The sequence below is a fragment of the Elephantulus edwardii genome, unplaced genomic scaffold (assembly GCF_000299155.1).
Source record: "Elephantulus edwardii isolate Elephantulus edwardi_28Jun2011 unplaced genomic scaffold, EleEdw1.0 scaffold00011, whole genome shotgun sequence".
In the NCBI taxonomy this organism is placed as follows: domain Eukaryota; kingdom Metazoa; phylum Chordata; class Mammalia; order Macroscelidea; family Macroscelididae; genus Elephantulus; species Elephantulus edwardii.
This window is the reverse complement of record NW_006399761.1, coordinates 3,483,961-3,502,020: the sequence shown is the minus strand read 5'-3', so window position 1 is coordinate 3,502,020 and position 18,060 is coordinate 3,483,961. Positions and strand designations below refer to the sequence as shown.

General features: G+C 56.2%; 1 protein-coding gene across 1 annotated transcript in view; it reads left to right on the top strand.

Annotated features, from left to right (window-relative positions):
* Positions 1-10,054, top strand: part of SFXN5 (sideroflexin 5) — a 159,142-nt gene extending 149,088 nt beyond the window's left edge. Inside the window, exon 14 of the mRNA XM_006880886.1 lies at positions 9,977-10,054. Coding sequence (XP_006880948.1) covers positions 9,977-10,054 — 78 coding nt within the window. The remainder of the gene's footprint in view (positions 1-9,976) is intronic.
* The last annotated feature ends 8,006 nt before the right edge of the window (positions 10,055-18,060 follow it).

Here is an 18,060-nt window from a genome sequence, read left to right as displayed (position 1 = left end):
ACATGAGACAAAACCTGGTGATTGTGACTGTCCTTTCACCTCCACCAGCCGGCTTTCCCTACCTGGGAGCACTCCAGCCCTGTTCAGTGAACCTTGAGTCTCCCTGGAGCAAGAAGCAGTACCTTGGCCAAGCGCCCCCTCCCCACTTCCCCGCCTCTGAGTCTGTCCCCATTTTCCTTTGTGCCTCTTTCTCGTTTCCTGATTCCTCCTGGGCTCTCCCCCCTCCCCACCCTGGTCCCCTCTCGTCCCCCCCACTATTCCCCCAGGAGCTCGGGGGCTGGGGAACGAGGCTGCACATACAAGCCGGAGCCATTGTTAGACAATCTGGTTTTGTCTTCATCTTGTTGGCAGGCGGCAGGAGAGGAGCAAAAGGTTAATGAGGCACTGTGCGGAGGGATTACTGCGGAGCGGGCGGCGGCGGGCGAGCCAGCCTGGTGACAGGGTACTAATTAGGAGCAGTTTAACAGGAGGAAAAAGTGAAATCTCCTCTTCACCAACTGTCAATAATTAGCTGATTTGGTGAGGCTGAAATGTGCCCATAGGAGAAGGTAGCGTTTGTCAGGGGGGGAGTGGGGGCCCCAGTGGTTTCTGTCCTCTTCCTGGGTGATGTTGGGTCTGGGAGCTGTCCTGAGTGCACCGCCCACCCTCCATCCCCCTGCTGTCCCTGTGCCCTCTGGCTGGCATTTCTCAGCCCCAACTCTCTGTAGGGTTTAGGGCTAACCCTCAAAGACTCGATTTCCCTAGCTGTAAGACAGAGTAAAGAAGGTGAATCATCATCGGGCATACTTTGGGTATCGTGTCAGGAGGGTCCAGTCTTTGGCAAAAGACACCACGCTAGGGAAGGTGGAGGGTCAGAGAGAGAGGAGGACCCTCGACAGGGTGGACTGGCCCAGTGGCCGTAACAGTGTACTCACACGTGTTGGAGCTGAGGGCACAGGAGAGGGCAAAGTGCAGATCCGTTTTTCATAGGGTCACTGTGAGTCATTGTCAGCTCGACGGCACCCAGCAACAACAAGGTAAAAGTTTGTAGCTAAATTTCCTTCTGACCTTGCTCATTTGGGAAGGCAGAGTGCTCGAGAATGTTCTAGAATCGAGATGTGGATGCGGGCTGTGTGGCCAGAAGGCGATGCTGACTGAAAGGTGTAGGTGCCTCTCTGCAGACTGGCCTCAGTGTGGTTTGTGATGGTGTCGAGGTCCTCCCTGTACCTCGGGGGCTGTGCACCTCAGGGGTGGGTCAGCGGGCAGAGGGGTGCACTCCCCCTGCCGCTGTGGGACCAGAGACCCACCGAGTGATGTTTGCGTCCACCCCTGTGCCACACCAGCTGCTACAAGGCTGTAGGGGGGCGTGGAGGCGGGCTCCCTGGCTGGGTGGGTTGTTTCCTGTTTGGCCTGTTTTCTGGCTTGTTGGCTTGTTGGCCCCTGCCCTTTGACCTCCCCTGCCACCTCAGTAAGCTGTTCACTCCTTTGGCCCCTCTGGCTTTGGTGGGACACCTTGACTGAAAGGAAAGGTATCATCAGACCCCCTCAGGGTTTCCTGCTAAGAGCTTCATTGTCTGCCCTCTCTGGGCTGGGCCCCCCTCACCCCAGCCTCCCCCTTCTACTTTCAACTTCTGTGACTTCCTGCCCCTTCCAGCTTTCTGAGTTAGGAAACAAAGAGACACAACTTCCTCCTGTGGGGCAAGAATTTGGGTATCCCCACTGACAGGTGGGGGGATTGCTGCCAGATCTCTCTTCCTGCTTACCAGCCTTGAAGAAAGTCAACCAGCTTTGCTGGGCCATTGTGACACATTAGGCAAATGTCACCCTCTGCTTATCTTCCTTTTTCTGAGGAAGCAATTGAATTACCAGCCAAGGATGAGAACGAGTATGAGCTCAGGATCCCATCTAAGCTGTTCTAGAAAGGACGCCTTCTCCAGGAAGTCTTCCATGATGATCCCACCATGATGTTCCCCAAGCACACAGAGGTCGTGGTGGTTAGCCTTTCTCCCCAGTGAGACAGCAGCCCCGTCTCCTCCCTCAGCTCGCAGGGGATCCCTTAGGCTGAGAGCTCCTCTTACCTGTCAGCTGCCAAAGCCGAGCTTGGCTCATTCTGGGCTCCACTTGACTTTGCTTCTCCCACACTCCCAGGGCTGATGTGAAGCAGGAAGTGGAGTCGAGGGGCCCATTGTGTCCCTCCTGTGTCCGCAGCAGGGCTGAGTGTCCCCTGGAGCGGGAAAGACCGTCTGAAAGCCATCTCCTTCCGCCTTGGATCCCTCCCTTCCTCTCCTTGGAGATGTGTATTGGGGGTTTTCTCGTAGACTGGTTTAGTCAGTCCCTACTCAACTCCAAAGTGGGCTATTTTTGCTGTCAGAAATCTGCCGCCTCCCCGCCCGCTGCTTTCTTGGAGTTTGCCTACAGGACCCCCCAGGAGGGACGGATGGGAATGGCAGAGCCGCCCAGAGCCCAGGAACGCCAACACCACCTGTCATGTTGCCTGTTCCCACACCCCACCCTAAACCTGCGTGTGCATACGGCCCACACTCGCACATGCCCCCTAACAGACCTCGGAAGGGCAGCTCCCAGCCTGGCCCTCCCTAGGTTTCCTTTCTAGAACCTTCTAGAATACCTTCTAGCCAAATTCGGGAGACAGAGGGAGGCGATTGGGTTGTGCAGAGCTCCTGTTGGGAGGACAAAGTGCACCATGTTTAGAATACACCTGCATTCTTCTTTACACCTTAACCCCAGCACCAGGAGGTGGAAAATCATTCCATTACCTGTATGGGTAACTGAGGCCTCATGACTGAGAAGACAGGGCAAGCAGTGGTTCTGAGGTGGGTCTAGCAGAGGGCACGTAGGAACCCTATGGGGTTGGGGCGATGTGGGGAGGGCCTGAGCATTTCATGGTGGGCAGCACAGAAGCACGTGGGGACTTTCGGTTCCGTTAGAGTCAGCTTTTATTGTTGCTGTTGTTGCTGTGTGCTGTGAGGAGTTGGAACGGGCTCATAGCTGACCTTTTCAGTGACAGTAAATGGCACCGGAGGAGACAGCCCATCCTTCTCCCATTGTGTGGCTGGTGGACTCACACCACCTGCCTTTGGACTGGCAACACAACCCCCTACCACTAGGCCACTGGAGTGGAGGCCACGGCGCGGGGATACCAAGATGCTTTGAGTGCCTGGCAGTTGGGGAGGAGGATAAGCGTTGTGCTTACATCCGGCTCGAGGAAGGCTGAGACTCGGATGGAGGGAGGATGTAGCTGGATGCAGACAAGTGCAGCTGCTCTGCAGGTGGGAGGAATGGCTGAGGAGCTCAGGGCAGGCAAGCTGGAGGAAGCAGCCCTGAAGAATTTGGATAGCCCCTGGACTCAGGTCTCAGACCCAAATGCACCATGTGCTGGAAACAGAGTCCCCAGTGGGTGAGGGACATAGCAGAGTCCTAGAAGGCCTTGCACGTCCAGCAGTCTGTCCGGGAAGGCCAGGAGAACCCACAGGTACGGGCCCAGGGACCCAGGCTCGAGTTTCAGCCTACCATACAAGGACACTCAGGATAATGTCCCTTCTCTGAAGATGGGGCCTGCTCGTGTATGTGAGAAGGACCAGACTCTGCCCAGGTTGGTGGGACAGTCTGCCGTGTGGATAGGGTGGTCTCCGGCCTGGCAGAAGCCTTAGACACAGGGCCGGCCGGACTACAGATCCTGTGTCAATGTCGCCTCCTCTGACGGACCCTCTGAGGCCTGGAGGGAGAGGCAGCTAAGCTCAATCACAGGGTCACACTGAACACCCTGCTCTTGGCCCCTGTGCCTTTGAACAGGAAGCGGAAAAGTCCCCAGAAGAAAGACAGCGGGGAGGGGCTTCTCTAGGGCAGATAGAAGCCCCTGAGAATGGGGCACCGATGGGGATCCGGTTTCCTGTTTATGTCTCCTCACCTCAGCTCCACACTCAAATATGTAAACTATCCGCACTGGCCACTGGCCCCAGGTGTGTGGGAGCAGGGGTGGCCCCAACGCATTCTTCTCTCTGGCCCCCTCCTCAAAATGGGACAGGTAAATAGCTCAGCGTTAACCCTTCCCAGGCCAGAGGAAGACTGGGCGATGGTGGCTGGGCAGGCTGTGGGGCTGAGCAGGGTCTGTAGGATTGGGGGTGGGGGGCACTTGAGGGTTTTCCTGGTAAGGGTGAGGGGTCAGGACATGACAGTTCCCCACAGGTGGGCATGTTGTTTCAGGCTGGGCTCACTCCTTCCTCTTGGAGGGCAGGACAGGAGGGGGCCTTCACCTGCTGGGCTTCTCCCAGGCCCCTGACAGCCAGTCTCTGTGTGGGATGGGAGCCCTACAGGGCTGTGTGGGGGTCTCATCATTAACTTACTGATTGATAACCTGGAGTCCCCAGTGGTCTCTGCAGCCCTTATACTCTTGGGCTTTAGCTCCATCCCATCTCCTCCCTTTTCCCTAAGAACTCTGCCAGCTGCCTGTCCACGGTGGGCGCAGTCCACCTTTGCCTGCACTGTCAAGGAAGGTGGGCAGGCTGTCTGTCCCCAGCTGGCCTCCTGGTACCTAGGCCACCTCCTCCTCCTCCTTCTGGCGCCTCAGGAGTCTCCGCCGAGCTAGTGTGTGTTTAGAACCAAGCCCTGCCTTCGACACTTCCCTAGGACCCCAACCTTACCTGAATCCGGAGTTGGTGGTCCCTCTTTTCTGTATCACCCCCTCACTGTGTCCAGACCCCTCTTACCCTCCTTCTAGACCCCTCCCAAGAGCTGCTGTGGACACCACATCCTTTTTCTTGCTGCCCACATGGCACCTTAGCATTGACTTCTGCCTACCCACCAGTCGTCTGGGCAGCACAGGGGCCAGAAGAGGACAGTGCAGAGCTTGTGCTCACTGCTGGGACCAGAGGCTCATCCCAGTACCTGCATTACTGGGTTCAGCACCCTAAACGTCATGGCTCCCTTTGGAGGAGAAAGCCCCTCACACCCCAGGAGAAGTGAACTACACAGGGGAGGCTTGACTGTTGGTGGGAAGGGAAGAAAGAATAAGGCTGGTCAAGCCTGAAGCATTTAGTTCCTGCCCAACTTCCCCTAGTTGAGCCTGGGTGTGGGGGGTCCGCAGTGAGCTTGGCACCAGTGAGACATAAAAACACCAGCCATGGCCAGAGAGCAGAGAGCTACTGAATGGCCATGGAGTTGGCTCAGGACAGAAGAGTGATACTGTAGCTGGTGCTGGCACTAAGTGATGGGTCAGGAAAGGACTCTTGCAGGTTGCCCAGATCCAGTTGCCCCATTACTTCTCCCTCCTCACTGCAGGGATTCCAGAGAGCATAGTTTCCTGGTGACAGCAGTGCCCAGCATGCACGGTGGTGGCTGGTGTGCACAGTGATGTCCGGCATACACAGTGGTGGTCAGCATACGTGGTGATGCCTGGCATGCACGTTGGTGGTCAGCATGTGCTGTGATGCTCAGCGTGCTCGGTGGTGGCCGGCATGCACAATGGAGACCCGTATGCATGGTGGCGGTCAGCATGTGTGGTGATGTCCTGCATACACAGTGATGTCCAGTGTGCACGATGATGCCGGGCACGCATGGTCCTAGCAAGCATGTGTGGTGATGCCCAGATGCACAGTGGTGGCCAGTGTACACAGTGATGTCCAGCATGCACAGTACATTGGTGAGATGGTGGCAAGCACGCACAGTGATGCTTGGCATATACAGTGGTGGCCGGTGTGCACGGTGGTGGCTGGTGTGCTCGGTAGTGGCCGGTGTGTACGGTGGTGGCCACCGTACACAGTGATGCCCAGCGTGCACGTTGGATTGGTGAAGTGGCCAGCACGCACAGTGATGCTTGGCATATACAGTGGTGGCCAGCATGCGTGGTGGAGGCCGGCGTGTGCCCTGATGGCCGGCATGCACAGTAATGCCCAGTGTACATGATGGTGCCCAGCATGTGTGGTGGTGCACGCCGCCCCCAGCCCTGCTTCCACGCCTTAGCCTGGTCCCCAGGCCGCCATCCGGGCTCCTTCCCTCCGCCCGCCCCTCAGATGCGTGTTCCCCGGCCTTGGCACCCGCTCCCTCCATCTGCTATCTTGGGCAACCTCCTCCACTTGGAGGCTCTGGCTGCATGCACGCACTGGGCTCTTGTTCCTGCCCAGAGCTCAGAACCCAGTGCCCATCTGCCCCCTGGGCTGCCCACTCTGAGGTCTCCCAGGACCCAGGCTCCACACCCCAAACCTGAGCATGTGGCCCTCCTCCCACCACTGTCCCCTCTGGCTATGAGGATGACAGCAGCTGCCACCCCACTCCCGAGCTAGGAGTCACCCCGGCGCGGGCATCCTCCACACCTCCCGCTCACCCCCGCAGAGGATTGGTCATCAGCGCCTCTGGAGCTCATCCACAGGAAGGCTGCCCAACACGCCTCCTCACTGCAGGCCCAGGGTCTCTCGTGGACCTTGCCCACACCGCTGCCCACACCCATAACTCACCAGAGAGACCCTCGTCAAACTGCACCTGGCTGGTGGCTCACTCCTGCTCATGATCCTGCCGTGGCCCCTGTTACTCTCAGAGTGTTAACACCCGTGAGTCGTCTGGGCCCGGCCTGGAGCTCCATCCCCATTTCCTGCCACGTTTCCAATATGCCCGCCACGGTCCACCTCAAGCTGGACGTGCTACCCCTTTCACCTGCTTCCAGCAAGCCCTGTGTTCCTTCCTGGCTCACCTCCGCTGGGAAGCCTTCAGCGAGTTGTAGCCCTCTCCTGCCCTCATTTCCAAAATGGGTCTTTGACTCTCTGGAGTCCATCTGCCTTCGTTATCTGACTCCCCTTCAGACCAGCCTTGAACCTCTCAGGGGCAAGGGCCGGGCTTGTCCCTGTGTGTGCCCAGCCTGGAGTGTGACCCTGACAGCCTCTGCTAGCCTGAGGGACAGTGAACGGAAGCAAAGAGGAAGCCTGGACGCTATCTCTGTCCCCAGGCTCCTGGTCCAGGGCCCATGCACAGCCTCCCCCAGGGGCCTGTCCACTGCCTTCATCTCTATCACGCCTCCCTCCTACCTGGTGTGCACAGCTCGGTGGAGAGCCCAGGGAAGCCTGGGAGTGCTGGATCTGTGGTGGTCTCCCCGGGAGGGAGTTTTGGGTCTCCACGAGGGTCAGCCCCCCAGGAAGTGGGCAGGGTGGCCTGTGGCCGGGGCCATGGTCCTGCGCTGCGGCGGTGAGCAACCCCTGATTCAGTGCGGCCTCCGTGCTTCGGTGAAAGCCGTCATGGGAAGTTGCTAATAATGGCACTAAAATAAAATATGCTACATCTGTTATGGGTAGCAGAACAAAATTAGCTGCTCACACCTCTGACATCCAAGATGTCTTAACTTAAAATACTCCTTGGCTTACTTTACATCATTTACTGATTATATTTAAAAGAAATACAATTTTGCAATTACTGTTCTTTCCAGCGTGATATCTATGCATCATTTTCCTTTTATGTTTATATATTTCTCCTTCATTAGTGCAGTCTGAAGGGTGATTAGGATTCTTCAAACATTTTACAGAGGTTAAACGTTGATTAAGATTTAATTATTACTGTAAATAGCTTGGAATGACATATGGTGCAAAAGCCTGGCATATGTGCATTTGAATAAATGAAGTGCTATTTCCCAGGATGCCTCAGTAGCTGTTTAACAGCTTTCCCGAAGGGTTATGTTACACCTCATGGTAAGATTGCTGGGATGTTATATTTTGTTGGTTTTTGCAGCTGAAAGCTAAGAACAGTTTTCCAGTTTTTTAAAAACATTGAATATTTTAAATACCTAAATTGTTTTGCACAAATTTTTGCTAATTTGTCTAACTAGGTTAAACATTTTCAAAAGCATTTAGATTTTTAAGCGTGGGCGCTGTGCATTGTGTCAGCAGCGGCATGGGGACGAGGGGAGCCGGCAGGGTGGAGGGGACAGCGAGGCCAGTGGGGGTAGAGAGGGAAAGGTGGCCTGAGAAGGGGGTGCTGAAGAGGCCTGGTTCCCAAACCTTGCTCTGATGTGTTTTGACCTTTCAAGAGGCCCTGGGTGTTGGGGTACCATGAAGTGTGGGTGATGGCTCTCCCAGAAACCTCACTCTACCCACTTACCTCTACCCACTTACCCTTGTCCAAAGGAGTTGCATCTTTGTCTGGACTCTGGTAAATTTATCTCTACATTCTCTGCAGACTCCCTCTCCCTCACCAGTCCCAGTTCTTACTGGGTGCATCATTGTCCCTTTCTGATGCCCTTCGGGGTACTATGCTTAACAGACTGCAGAGCCCTGGGACCCAGTTCAGTTGGGCTGAGTCACAAAACCCTGGTCCTTCATTGACTGCCCAGATCTCATGTCAGATGGGATGTAGGCTCAGGCATCCCAAGGCTGATCTCTGGAAGTGAAGATCCTCATGTGGGCTGCCATGGGGCTCCAGGGTGTGCTCGTGGTGCCTTCTGTGTCTTCCCAGTCTATACATTTATCCATCGCTCAGTGCCTCTGCATGTCAGCACTGTGCCAGTCTTAGAGGAATCGGGGATAAACGAGATCAGCCCTTGGTGAAGCCTGTGTGGACAGCCAGCCCTCAACAGCATGACATGAGATAAGCAGTTCAGGGAGTGGAGGGGCCACGGGAGACCTGGCCAAGCCCAGCCTGGGTGAGGGAAGATGTCTGAAGCTGGGATGTGAAAGATCAAGCAGAGACAGGAAGGAGGGAGACAGAGCAGAAGGGGGCTTCTGATGGAGGAGCAACAATTCAAGCCAAAACTCAAAGGTGCGGAATAGCCCAGCATATGTGAAAACCTCAAGTGAAGTCATGTCCAGCCAGTGTCTTCATTACATGCGGAGGTGTTGAGAAGCAGAGAGAGGGCTGGAGGACGCACACAGGAGTCTGGACTTGAGGCCTGTTAGCAGTGGAAGCCAGTGACCATTGAACAGTGCGGAGAGGCATGGTCAGACTTGAGCATTAGAAAGCCCTCACTAGCCATGGTGAGGTGGGTGAAAAGGGCTGGAGTTAGGGTTAGGGAGGTGATGTGGTAGAGACTGCCAGTGTAGACAACCCTCTACAGGAACTTGGTGGTTGAGGAGAGAGAGACCTGGAAGTAGCTGGAAGATGACATGGTTTGAGAGAAGGTTTGATCCAATGGGGTTTGTGGGAGCTGACACTCCAATGGGCAGCCGTCCAAGGGCTGGAGAAGTGTGGCGGACTGATGACAAAAATCAAGTGCCAGGAGTGGATGGGTGGGAAATGGAGCCCAGGTGGGATTTCTACTTCCCAAAAGGAGGAATACTGCTCAGGGGGGACAAGAGGACAGGTGTGGGTTTGATCGTGGAAGCCGAGGATCCCTCCTGATGGCTTCTGCTTTTTCACCTGAAGTAGAAAGAAGGCTCATAGGCTTGGGTCACACTGGGGGTTTGAGAGAGCAGGTAGGCTGAGAGGAGCAGAGCAGGCTTCCAGGTGCCTCTGTGGGGACTGAGGGAGAACTGACCAAACCAGTGCATTGTTTCTGGCCACTGTGTGGTCCAGCTGAAGTCATTGTCCAGTTCGAGTGTTGAGAAGGTGGTGGGACTTCCACCAGTCAAGGTTGACATGATGGTCCATGTGGTGAATGGGGTGAAGGAAAGTCTGTGGAAAAGGACAGAAGGGGAGTCCAAAGCCCGAAGTCCAGGTGGCTTAGAAACAAGGGGAGGCATGAGCAGGTGTTGGAGGGGCAGTGGACTATGGGTCCAGAGTGTGGCCCTGCAGTGTGGCCTGTACTGTGAGTGCAGGGTCCGTGGAAGTGAGCTCAGTGACCTCAAGGCCAGGGTGTTAGATGTCCGTCTGTGTAGACAGTTATGTGAGGAAGGAGTGTGGCCTGCCTGGAATGGGCTCTGTGAACCCCATGCGAGCAGGAGAACAGTGGGAGGGTAGGTCAGGAGACAGGGCCTCGGCCAGTGGGGAGCTCCGTGCAGGCCTTTCCCACCCTCCTCTGCAGCTTCCCTTCCTCCTCACCTCTCCTCTCTGCCCCCTCTTTCCTCAGATTGAGACATCTCAGCTGGAACCAGAGATAGCCCGGGCCACGACCAGCCGGACGGTGGTGTACAACAAGGGCCTCTGAGTGCTGGCTGGCCTGGGGATGGCGCATCGGCTGGGCTGGGCAGATGAGGGACCAGGGAAGAGCCCCGAGGGGCCACGTCCGCTGGGACGAGCGTGCAGGCACCCCAGCCCTGGGCCACCGCAGGGCACGCAACGACCCACAGCAGTAGGGGACTAAATCATTCGTACTTTAACATAGGGGTGAGGAATTCTGATGCATCTCCTAGAAAAATTAATCAAGTACATTTCTGGGCCTTATGGGGGGGTCTTCAAACCCCACTGAGCACAATCGCGTGGAAAGCGGAACGTTGGGTAGCGTGCCCACTGGATAGAATTAGGGTTCTTTTTTACTTTGGTTTCTTTTTCTTTTTTATCGGAATCCAGTCTTCGTTGTGGCTGCCTGGATGTGATCCTGGACAGGTGGGAGGCGCAGGAGCAGGCCTGGGTGCTGGGCTGGGTCGTTCCGGGCTGAGGGAGTAAGAATCTCTTGAATGTTGGGAGGGAAGAAGAGCTGGCCAGGATGAAGGTCCTTGGGGATGCTCTGAGCGACCCGGCAGACAACTGACTGAGTGGGGACATTGCCGTCCATGCCCCCATCTTTCTGCATGAAGCCCATAGCCCAGGGCAGACTGGGCTCAACTCCTAACTGATAGGAGCTCCTGAGATAATCAGAGCCCTGGGAAGGAATGATATTTGTGCAACGCATGTGCCTGCACCCTGGCCCCTTCTGGAAGCTTCTCTGTGGAGGCAGCAGGCTGCACCCACACTAGAGCTGGATGCAAGGCTGGACCCTGCTGGCTGCTGTTGGAAGAGGCCCCAGAGGCTGCCTGCCCCTCCCGACCTTTTTCTGAACTGGATGGTCTTGTACCTGAGAGTGTGAAGCCCGGAACACCGTGAAAGAGAGGTGACATCTCCCAGGAGCAGAGACCTCAGCACAGACACCGATGGGTTGTGTGGCCTTGGAAAGTCTACTTCCTTCTCTGGGCCCCTCCTTCCCGCCTGGAACTTGAGGACGGGAGTGAGGGCTCTCTGTGGGCTCTTCCAGCTCGATCTCATCTTGCCTGCTCAGAGCGGGTGTTGGTCCTCCAAGATTGCTTCAGTGTGGACCCTGGGCTGGGTGGGGCCAGTGAACAACAGCCCCGAGACGTCACCCCTCTGCGTGGTCACACACCCCGGAACCTCTGACAAATGTTTTGTATTTTGGGAGGAAGGAGCAGACATGGATGAGTGTGGGGCCACCCTCCTCCTGGGGGGGGGGCGGGGGGAAGGGGATTCTCCACAGAAGAAAGTCATGTAAGGTGGGGGTGCACAGTATGATCCCCGGGCTGGGAGGCCTGGGTGAAGGTCCCCTGCACTAGGCCTCACTATGAAGCCATGGGTGTCCCTTACCTGACTGTCCAGTAAATCCTTGCAATGCAGGATGAGAGGTGGGTCCAGGTGCAGGCTGGGTGTCTGGGAAGAGGGGTCTTCGTGGGCACTGCATCCCCCCAGGTCCTGCTGCCTTGGCCTCTGGACCTGCCACAGCATCCCCCAACAACAAGTCATCCTGTAGGACTCCCACTGTCTGTAGAAGCAGCCAACCTACCTTCCCAAGAGGAGGGCGTCAAGTCCGAAGGACAGAGCATGGGGAAAGGGGGACACTATAGGAGCAGGCAGCTGTTCTGAGCCAATCTCGCCATGATGTGAATGTGCCAATGACCTTGGCTGACCTGCACCTGGGCTGGGGCCGGCCACGCCAGAATCCTCCCAACTACTCACTCTAAGCTCACCCTGATCTTATTTTCCTTGGGTTCTTGTTTTTGCGCACTTTACCTTGGGACCAAAACTGTCCACCAGGCCCCACTCCCATCGTCCCACCCCCTGAGGCCTCTCTAGCACCAACTCTGCTGGCCACCCCAGCCAGCCCCATCCCTGGGGTCTGGGGCCTTATCTAAATTTGTTTTGTCTCCTGGATTATTTCGGATTATACTCCAAACATCCTTTCAGATGAGTGAAGGAGACTACTGTTGTCCAGCCTCCTCCTGTGAGGGCAAGGTAACAAGTCCTTATGACGGTGACAGGGGGCAGTGGGTGGTACTCCTAAGCACAAGTCCAGCTGCAGGGAATGCCATGAGCAAATTTCTCGTCAGCACCCATGCCCCTGCTTCGCTGATGCCAGCAGAAAGGAGACCTGCGGGGAGATGGGCTCGTGGCTGAGAAAGAGTTCACCCTGGAACCGGTCGTGTGGAGTGGCCCAGCCATGTCAGAACACTAGCCTCTGACCCTGTTGTATCCGCTGAGCCCTCTTCTGGCCACTTTAAACATTCCCTCAGGCTTGGGGAGACCTTTCCCCCTATTTCCACAGAGCCGGAGACCAAGGTGCCAACATGGCAGGAGGGCCAAGATAACTGACAGACCCTAGCCCACTCCCTGATCAGGCTTGCTTCCCACCCCAGCCTCTGACCCAGGAGAAGGGTGAGGGTCCCAACATGGTCTTCCAGCCCTGGGCCGCTGTGAGTGACGGACCAGGACATGCCTTGGCCACATCCAAGGGACTTTGCTGAAAGTGTGGTGTCTTTTTAACCTTCTAGGAAAATTTCTCAATCTCTGTGCTTTCTGTAATACTAATGAGCTGTGGGCAATAAATGGTGGATTTAAACCATCAGGACATGGCTCTGTGAATTGTGGGTGGCAGAACTGGGGGGATGGGTGACGCAGCTACAAGGGTTGCATGACAATCGCGGGGTACAGATAATGGCCTAGATCTGCAGGGCCCAGCTCTAGAATCAGGCCACCTGGGAAGACCCAAGGGAAAGGGCCCAAGGGCATGTATGGACAGGAAGCTGGACAAGAGGGGACCGGAACTATAGTAGAATCACTTCCATGGGGTACTGTGTGCTCAGTGAGGCTCCACCCAAGTCATTTTGATAAGGAAACCTTTCTGATAGACCCCTACGCTCTGCTTCCAGGCTGTGAGGGGCTCCCTAGGCCAGCTGGGCCTGGAGGGTCTTCATGTTGTCCAGCTGGTTCTGACCCATGGTGATCCCAGTGGGGTGTTAAGGCTCCGGTTTGGGAGCAGTCTTCTAGGTTGATTTGAACCACCAACCTTTTGTTTGTAGTCCAGTATTTAACTAGGGCAGCCAGGAGCTCCTGATAGGCTTTGTAGTAGAGAAAGGTCCTCATGATTGAGGTCATTCAGACTCCAGGACCAGCCCCAGCCCCAGCTTGGCCCCAGCCTGGTCCTGGATCTCCATGCCTGTCACTTTGTCCACCCATCCATTTGGTCAAGGGCCATCTCTATGTCAGGTGCCCTCTGGCTGAGGTCCGGTGTCCTTGTCTCTAAAATGCCAAGAACAGCCTCATACCTGGACTATTAAGAGATTTGTGAGAGCAGCAAGGAGTGCACCCAGGCCACCTCTGCATCCTAGGTGTTCTGGTGGCCACTGTCCCCCCTCATGTGGCAGCTGCCCCCGAGGAGGGTATCAGGAGGGAAAGGATGGGGGTGGGCCAGGAGGCTGCTGGTCACTTGGGAAGTTTCTGTGCTCAGAACCCCACAGACCACAGCCCCCTGTCCAGACGGAAGTACTAGGCTCTCAGGGACAGACACAAATCCCTCCTGGGAGCTGTTTATTGTTTTTAGCTGGTCTGGGGGCTCAGCTTCTGCCCAGCCTGAGATTGTTAACACTCCAGGAATGCAGCCTCCCCTACCCCCACCCACCTGGTTCCCAGGGCCTCCCTCTTCCCACTCAAATGACAAAGAAGGAGGGTCAGAAATGCTAGGGGATGGGGGCAGTGGTGAGTGACCGCTTCCCAGGGCCCTGGAACCTGCCTCCCCTGAAGAATTGGCCCACTTCATTCTCCAGAGCAGCTGCTCCACCTTGTCCATCCCCTGGCCACTGGAATGCCTCAGCCACTGCCCGCAGTCCTCACCCCTGCAGCGCACTCTGTCCTCCAATACAAGATGAGTTCCACCTTCATCCCTAATTTTGAGGCACCTGCTGGGAGCCTTGTCAGAGGCTGGAGGCAGGCCCCTTCCTGACAAGTACTTGGCCTCCCCTGAGCAAGAATCTAGGACTCTGTCCCTTTCCAGTTCCCTGAAGGGAGGTAGAGCAGAAAAGAGAAAGCAAGTGATGGACAGAGAAGCAGAGGTACCAGACCCCCTCTTTGAAGGTGCCAGGAAATCCAGGGAGGAAGTGATGCTAACAGTTCAGGCCACCTGAGCATAGCAAGGGCCCTCGTCCACAGGTCAGGTGGGCGGCACATTCAATGTTCTAGAGTAGAGAGCAAGACCCTGGGGAGAGAAGTTGGGCCAGAGGCTGGAGTGCCTAGGACTGTAGAAGCCACTGAAGGTGGTAAGCAGGGGAGTAAAAGGTTGAGTGGACACTGGCTGCTGGGGAGACCAAGGCAAAGGTCTCTGCAGTGGTCAAAGTGAGGGAAGATGGTGGCCTGGGCCAGAGTGGTAGGCGAGGGGCTGGAGAGACAGGGAGAAAGCCCAAACTACCTCGCTCTTGATGGTTAATTGTAGGGAGGTGGCAGAGAGAAGAGTCACAGATGACCCCTGGCTCCTGACTCGAGCAGCTGAAGAGATGGGGGGGTACCATTTTTCTCAGCCGAAGAGCAGAAGAGGAAGCCTAAATCTCCAGGTAAGGTGATGCCTCCCGTTTTACAAATTAGGAGAAAGGTCTTTGCCAGCTCGCCAGGTAGATCAGGAGATAATTGGGTGTACTTCTGCAATCAGGAGACAGGGACAGGTTGGCTACCTAGACTGGCATGTTCTCTGTGTATACAGAGGAATTTGTGCTTTAGGAGCGGAGACAGTCACTCAGGAAATGTCTGTAGGGTGAGAAGAGAAAGGCCTGGATGGAACCTCTTGGGACTTCAGTTCTGAGGACATGGGCTGGGAAACCGTCGGTGGCCTGAGAAGCTCAGCCAGAGAGAGGGGAGAGGAAGATGAGAGGGTGGTCCTTCAGCAGGAGCGATTGTCCGTGTGTGGAAGACATGCTAAGGGTTGAAGGCAGATGAAGACCAGTGTGTGTCCTGTGGAGGGACCTGGAGAGAATGGTTCCAGTGACGTGGTCAGGACAACGGGTCCATGGGTTGGGAGCCTGTAGGGTTGTCACTGACCCACAGTGTAGACAAGTCTTCAGAGGAATGTTATTGTGAGAAGGGCCATAAAGGTGCAACAACAGGTGCACGTGGCATGAGGTTAAAAACCAGCCATTGAGGTGATGTGGCCCCTGGTGGCCAACATGGATCGGGGTAGAACCGTGCTCCAGAGGGTTTTCAATGACGGGGTGGTGTGGAAATAGATCCCCAGACTGTCTACCAGTTCACCTCTGGGCAGACTTGAACCTCCAACCTTCCCGTTAACAGCCAAGTCCATTAGCTGTTTGTACCACCTAAGACCTCCAATGCAGAGTTGTATCATATGAGAAACCTCTGGGTGTATTGAAACTCTACGGGTGAGAGTCAGAAGAGAGTATAGAGTCAGAAGAGTAAGAGTGCGGGAGGAATGAGGTTCCCTGGGTGAGGAGCAGAACCTTGGTGAGGAGGAGAGAAGGGTCTCAGGTGGTATCTTGGGCGGGTGGGAGGGTGAACTGATGAAGGTAGGATAGGTCAGTGGGTGGAGCTTAAGGAGTGTGAGGCTCTCTCCCTAGGCCCCACCCTCAGATTCTCTCTCTGCCTTTTTCACTCAGTCCTGAGGTTCAGACCCAAAGGCATTTGTCATATTCTTCCAACACTGGGAGTCACCGTCAGGAAACTGGAGGATTTGGGGCTCGGAGGAGACAAACCTGATGTATTCCTTCCACCTCATGCCTCCGGCTGAGGGCCACAGCTGGCCTCTCCACCGTCGTGCCTCTCAGGCCTGAGGTCCATCAGGAGGCCCTGTTGCTCGCCTGGACGTGCCATAGCCCTTGCTGGTTTCACAGAATTGGTAATTGCTCCTTTAGTAAAACCCTCTCGCACTGCCCAGTTCCACCAAGCCCTGTCTGACTCAAAGGTCCCTCCTTCCTCTCTGAAGATAGAAATAGATGAACAGACAAGACAGATAGGAAGGAGACAGTAGAAACAGACCCCTCTTTATAATAAGAGGGAGGAAATGCTTTTAGAGAGAAGAGTCATAATTGGAGATGTCCCTTGGGAGAATGGCGGTGGACTTGGCAATGGGATTTGCTTTGGCTGAATCTGGAGACAACCCTGACACCAGGGTGTCTCCAACACACGTCCTAGGGATTCAGAGTGGCACGTTCAGAGAGGGCTGGGGCTCCATCACGCAGGCCCCGTGAGATGAGGAGCAGTCAGATCTACAGCGGGCTGTGGCCAGGAGGGCCGTGGACTGAACCCTGGGAGAGGGGCAGGGGGGTGGGGAGCTGAGGAGAAGCCCAAAGGGGGGCTCTGTGATTAGAGAGGAGGTGCAGGTCTGGGCTCTGAAGTTTGAGGGTCCCAGGATAGTTGCCCAGGGGACTCAAAGGCCTTGGGGGACAGGAAGACGAAGCTGGTTGCCATGGTCTTTGACGAGGGAGGAGCCGTGACTGGGACACGTGCACAGTCGCCTGCCCACACACACCCACCCACAGCCACACGCGCCCCCGCCCCGCCCTCACACACTCCCAGACACCCTCGCATGCATTCGCCCTCACACGCGCCCCAGACAGCAGATGGGGCGCCCGGGTAATTGGTTAAACCTGTTCCCGCTGTCTGGCTCCACTCTGGCAGCGCCCGTCTGACAGGGAAGCTGGCTGGGCCTGCTGGTCGCCCTCCCCTCTCCACGACGGCCCCGGCAGGACTCGGGGAGTGCCCCCCAAACCTCATCACCTCCCAGCCTGGGGCTCAGAGACAACCTTGAGGCCCAGGGCGGGGCATTCGCAGCACTGGCCAGGAGGAGTCCATGCAAAGGTGGTGAGGAGAAGCTAAAAGCATGAGCCATGGCAGCGTGAAGGCTGGGGACTAATTCTGGAAAGTTCTATGGACGGGGGAAATGTAAAGTTCATTTCCTGTTAGCGAATCGTGTGGCTTGGACCAAGAGGGTTAGGATCCGCTTCCCTGCACGCCTCAAAGGTCCCTGTGGCGTGAGGTTCTCATAGGTCCTCTCAAACAGCTCCACCTGTGGTCAGCAGGCCACGTGGGTGGCCAGCTCAGCTGACCTGGGGTCCCTTGGTGAGGGTGTGGTGAGCAGACCCCCGTGCTGGGACGGTGGGCGGCTGAGGTCCATGCACCACCACCCCCACCCCCCACCTCGTGCCGGGCCCTGGTCTCCACGTGGGGATGGGAGGGCGCAGCCTCCTCGTTGTCTTCTCCCCATCTCGGCTGCATCTGTGTCTCTTTGAGAGACTTCGGTTTGTTCCCTGGATAGGACCCAAAAACTCCCAAATTAGCAAACCTGGCAAGCCCACAGCTCAGAAAATAGTTCCTCCTGATTCCATGTTTTTCAGGCTCACAGAAGCCTTTATTAATGAAGTCACAACACCAATATTTACCGTCTGCAGGGAGAGTCACAACATGGGAGGGTGCAGGGAAGGGGCTGTGGGGACTCCCCTCCCCACCCCCTTGCAGGCCCGGCCTGGGGAGAGTGGCAGGTTGGCCTGGGTCCCCTCCAGCCATTTATCTGGAAGCCAGCGTGCTCTGCTGTGACCCGCTTGTCCCCTCTCCCCCTACTGAGTGAGCAAGAGTCTGGAGGGAACAGCTCGTCATGGCTCTGTCCCCACAGGGACCGAAAAGAGGTGTCTGTTCCCATCATCACCCCACCTGTGCTCACACGCTCCCAGGAGGGTATTCCATCTGCTTGGCAGTGAGAGTTGCCATGTGGTTGAACTTGGACTTTGAGGACATGATGGGCAGGTTCTTCCGGTTGGTGAGGGGCTGGTTATGGAGTGAGGCCGAGCCCTTTGGTTTCTAGCATGGACGATGTGGTGAGGTGGGCAGGGTGTAGGGAGAAGCACTGAGGTCCCAGCAGAATGGGGGTCTGTTCCTTACAGGAGGACTTCCTGTGACTGAGCCCCAGTGTGTGCCCAGGCTTTAGGGCTGGGTCCTCCACAGCTACCCAGGGAC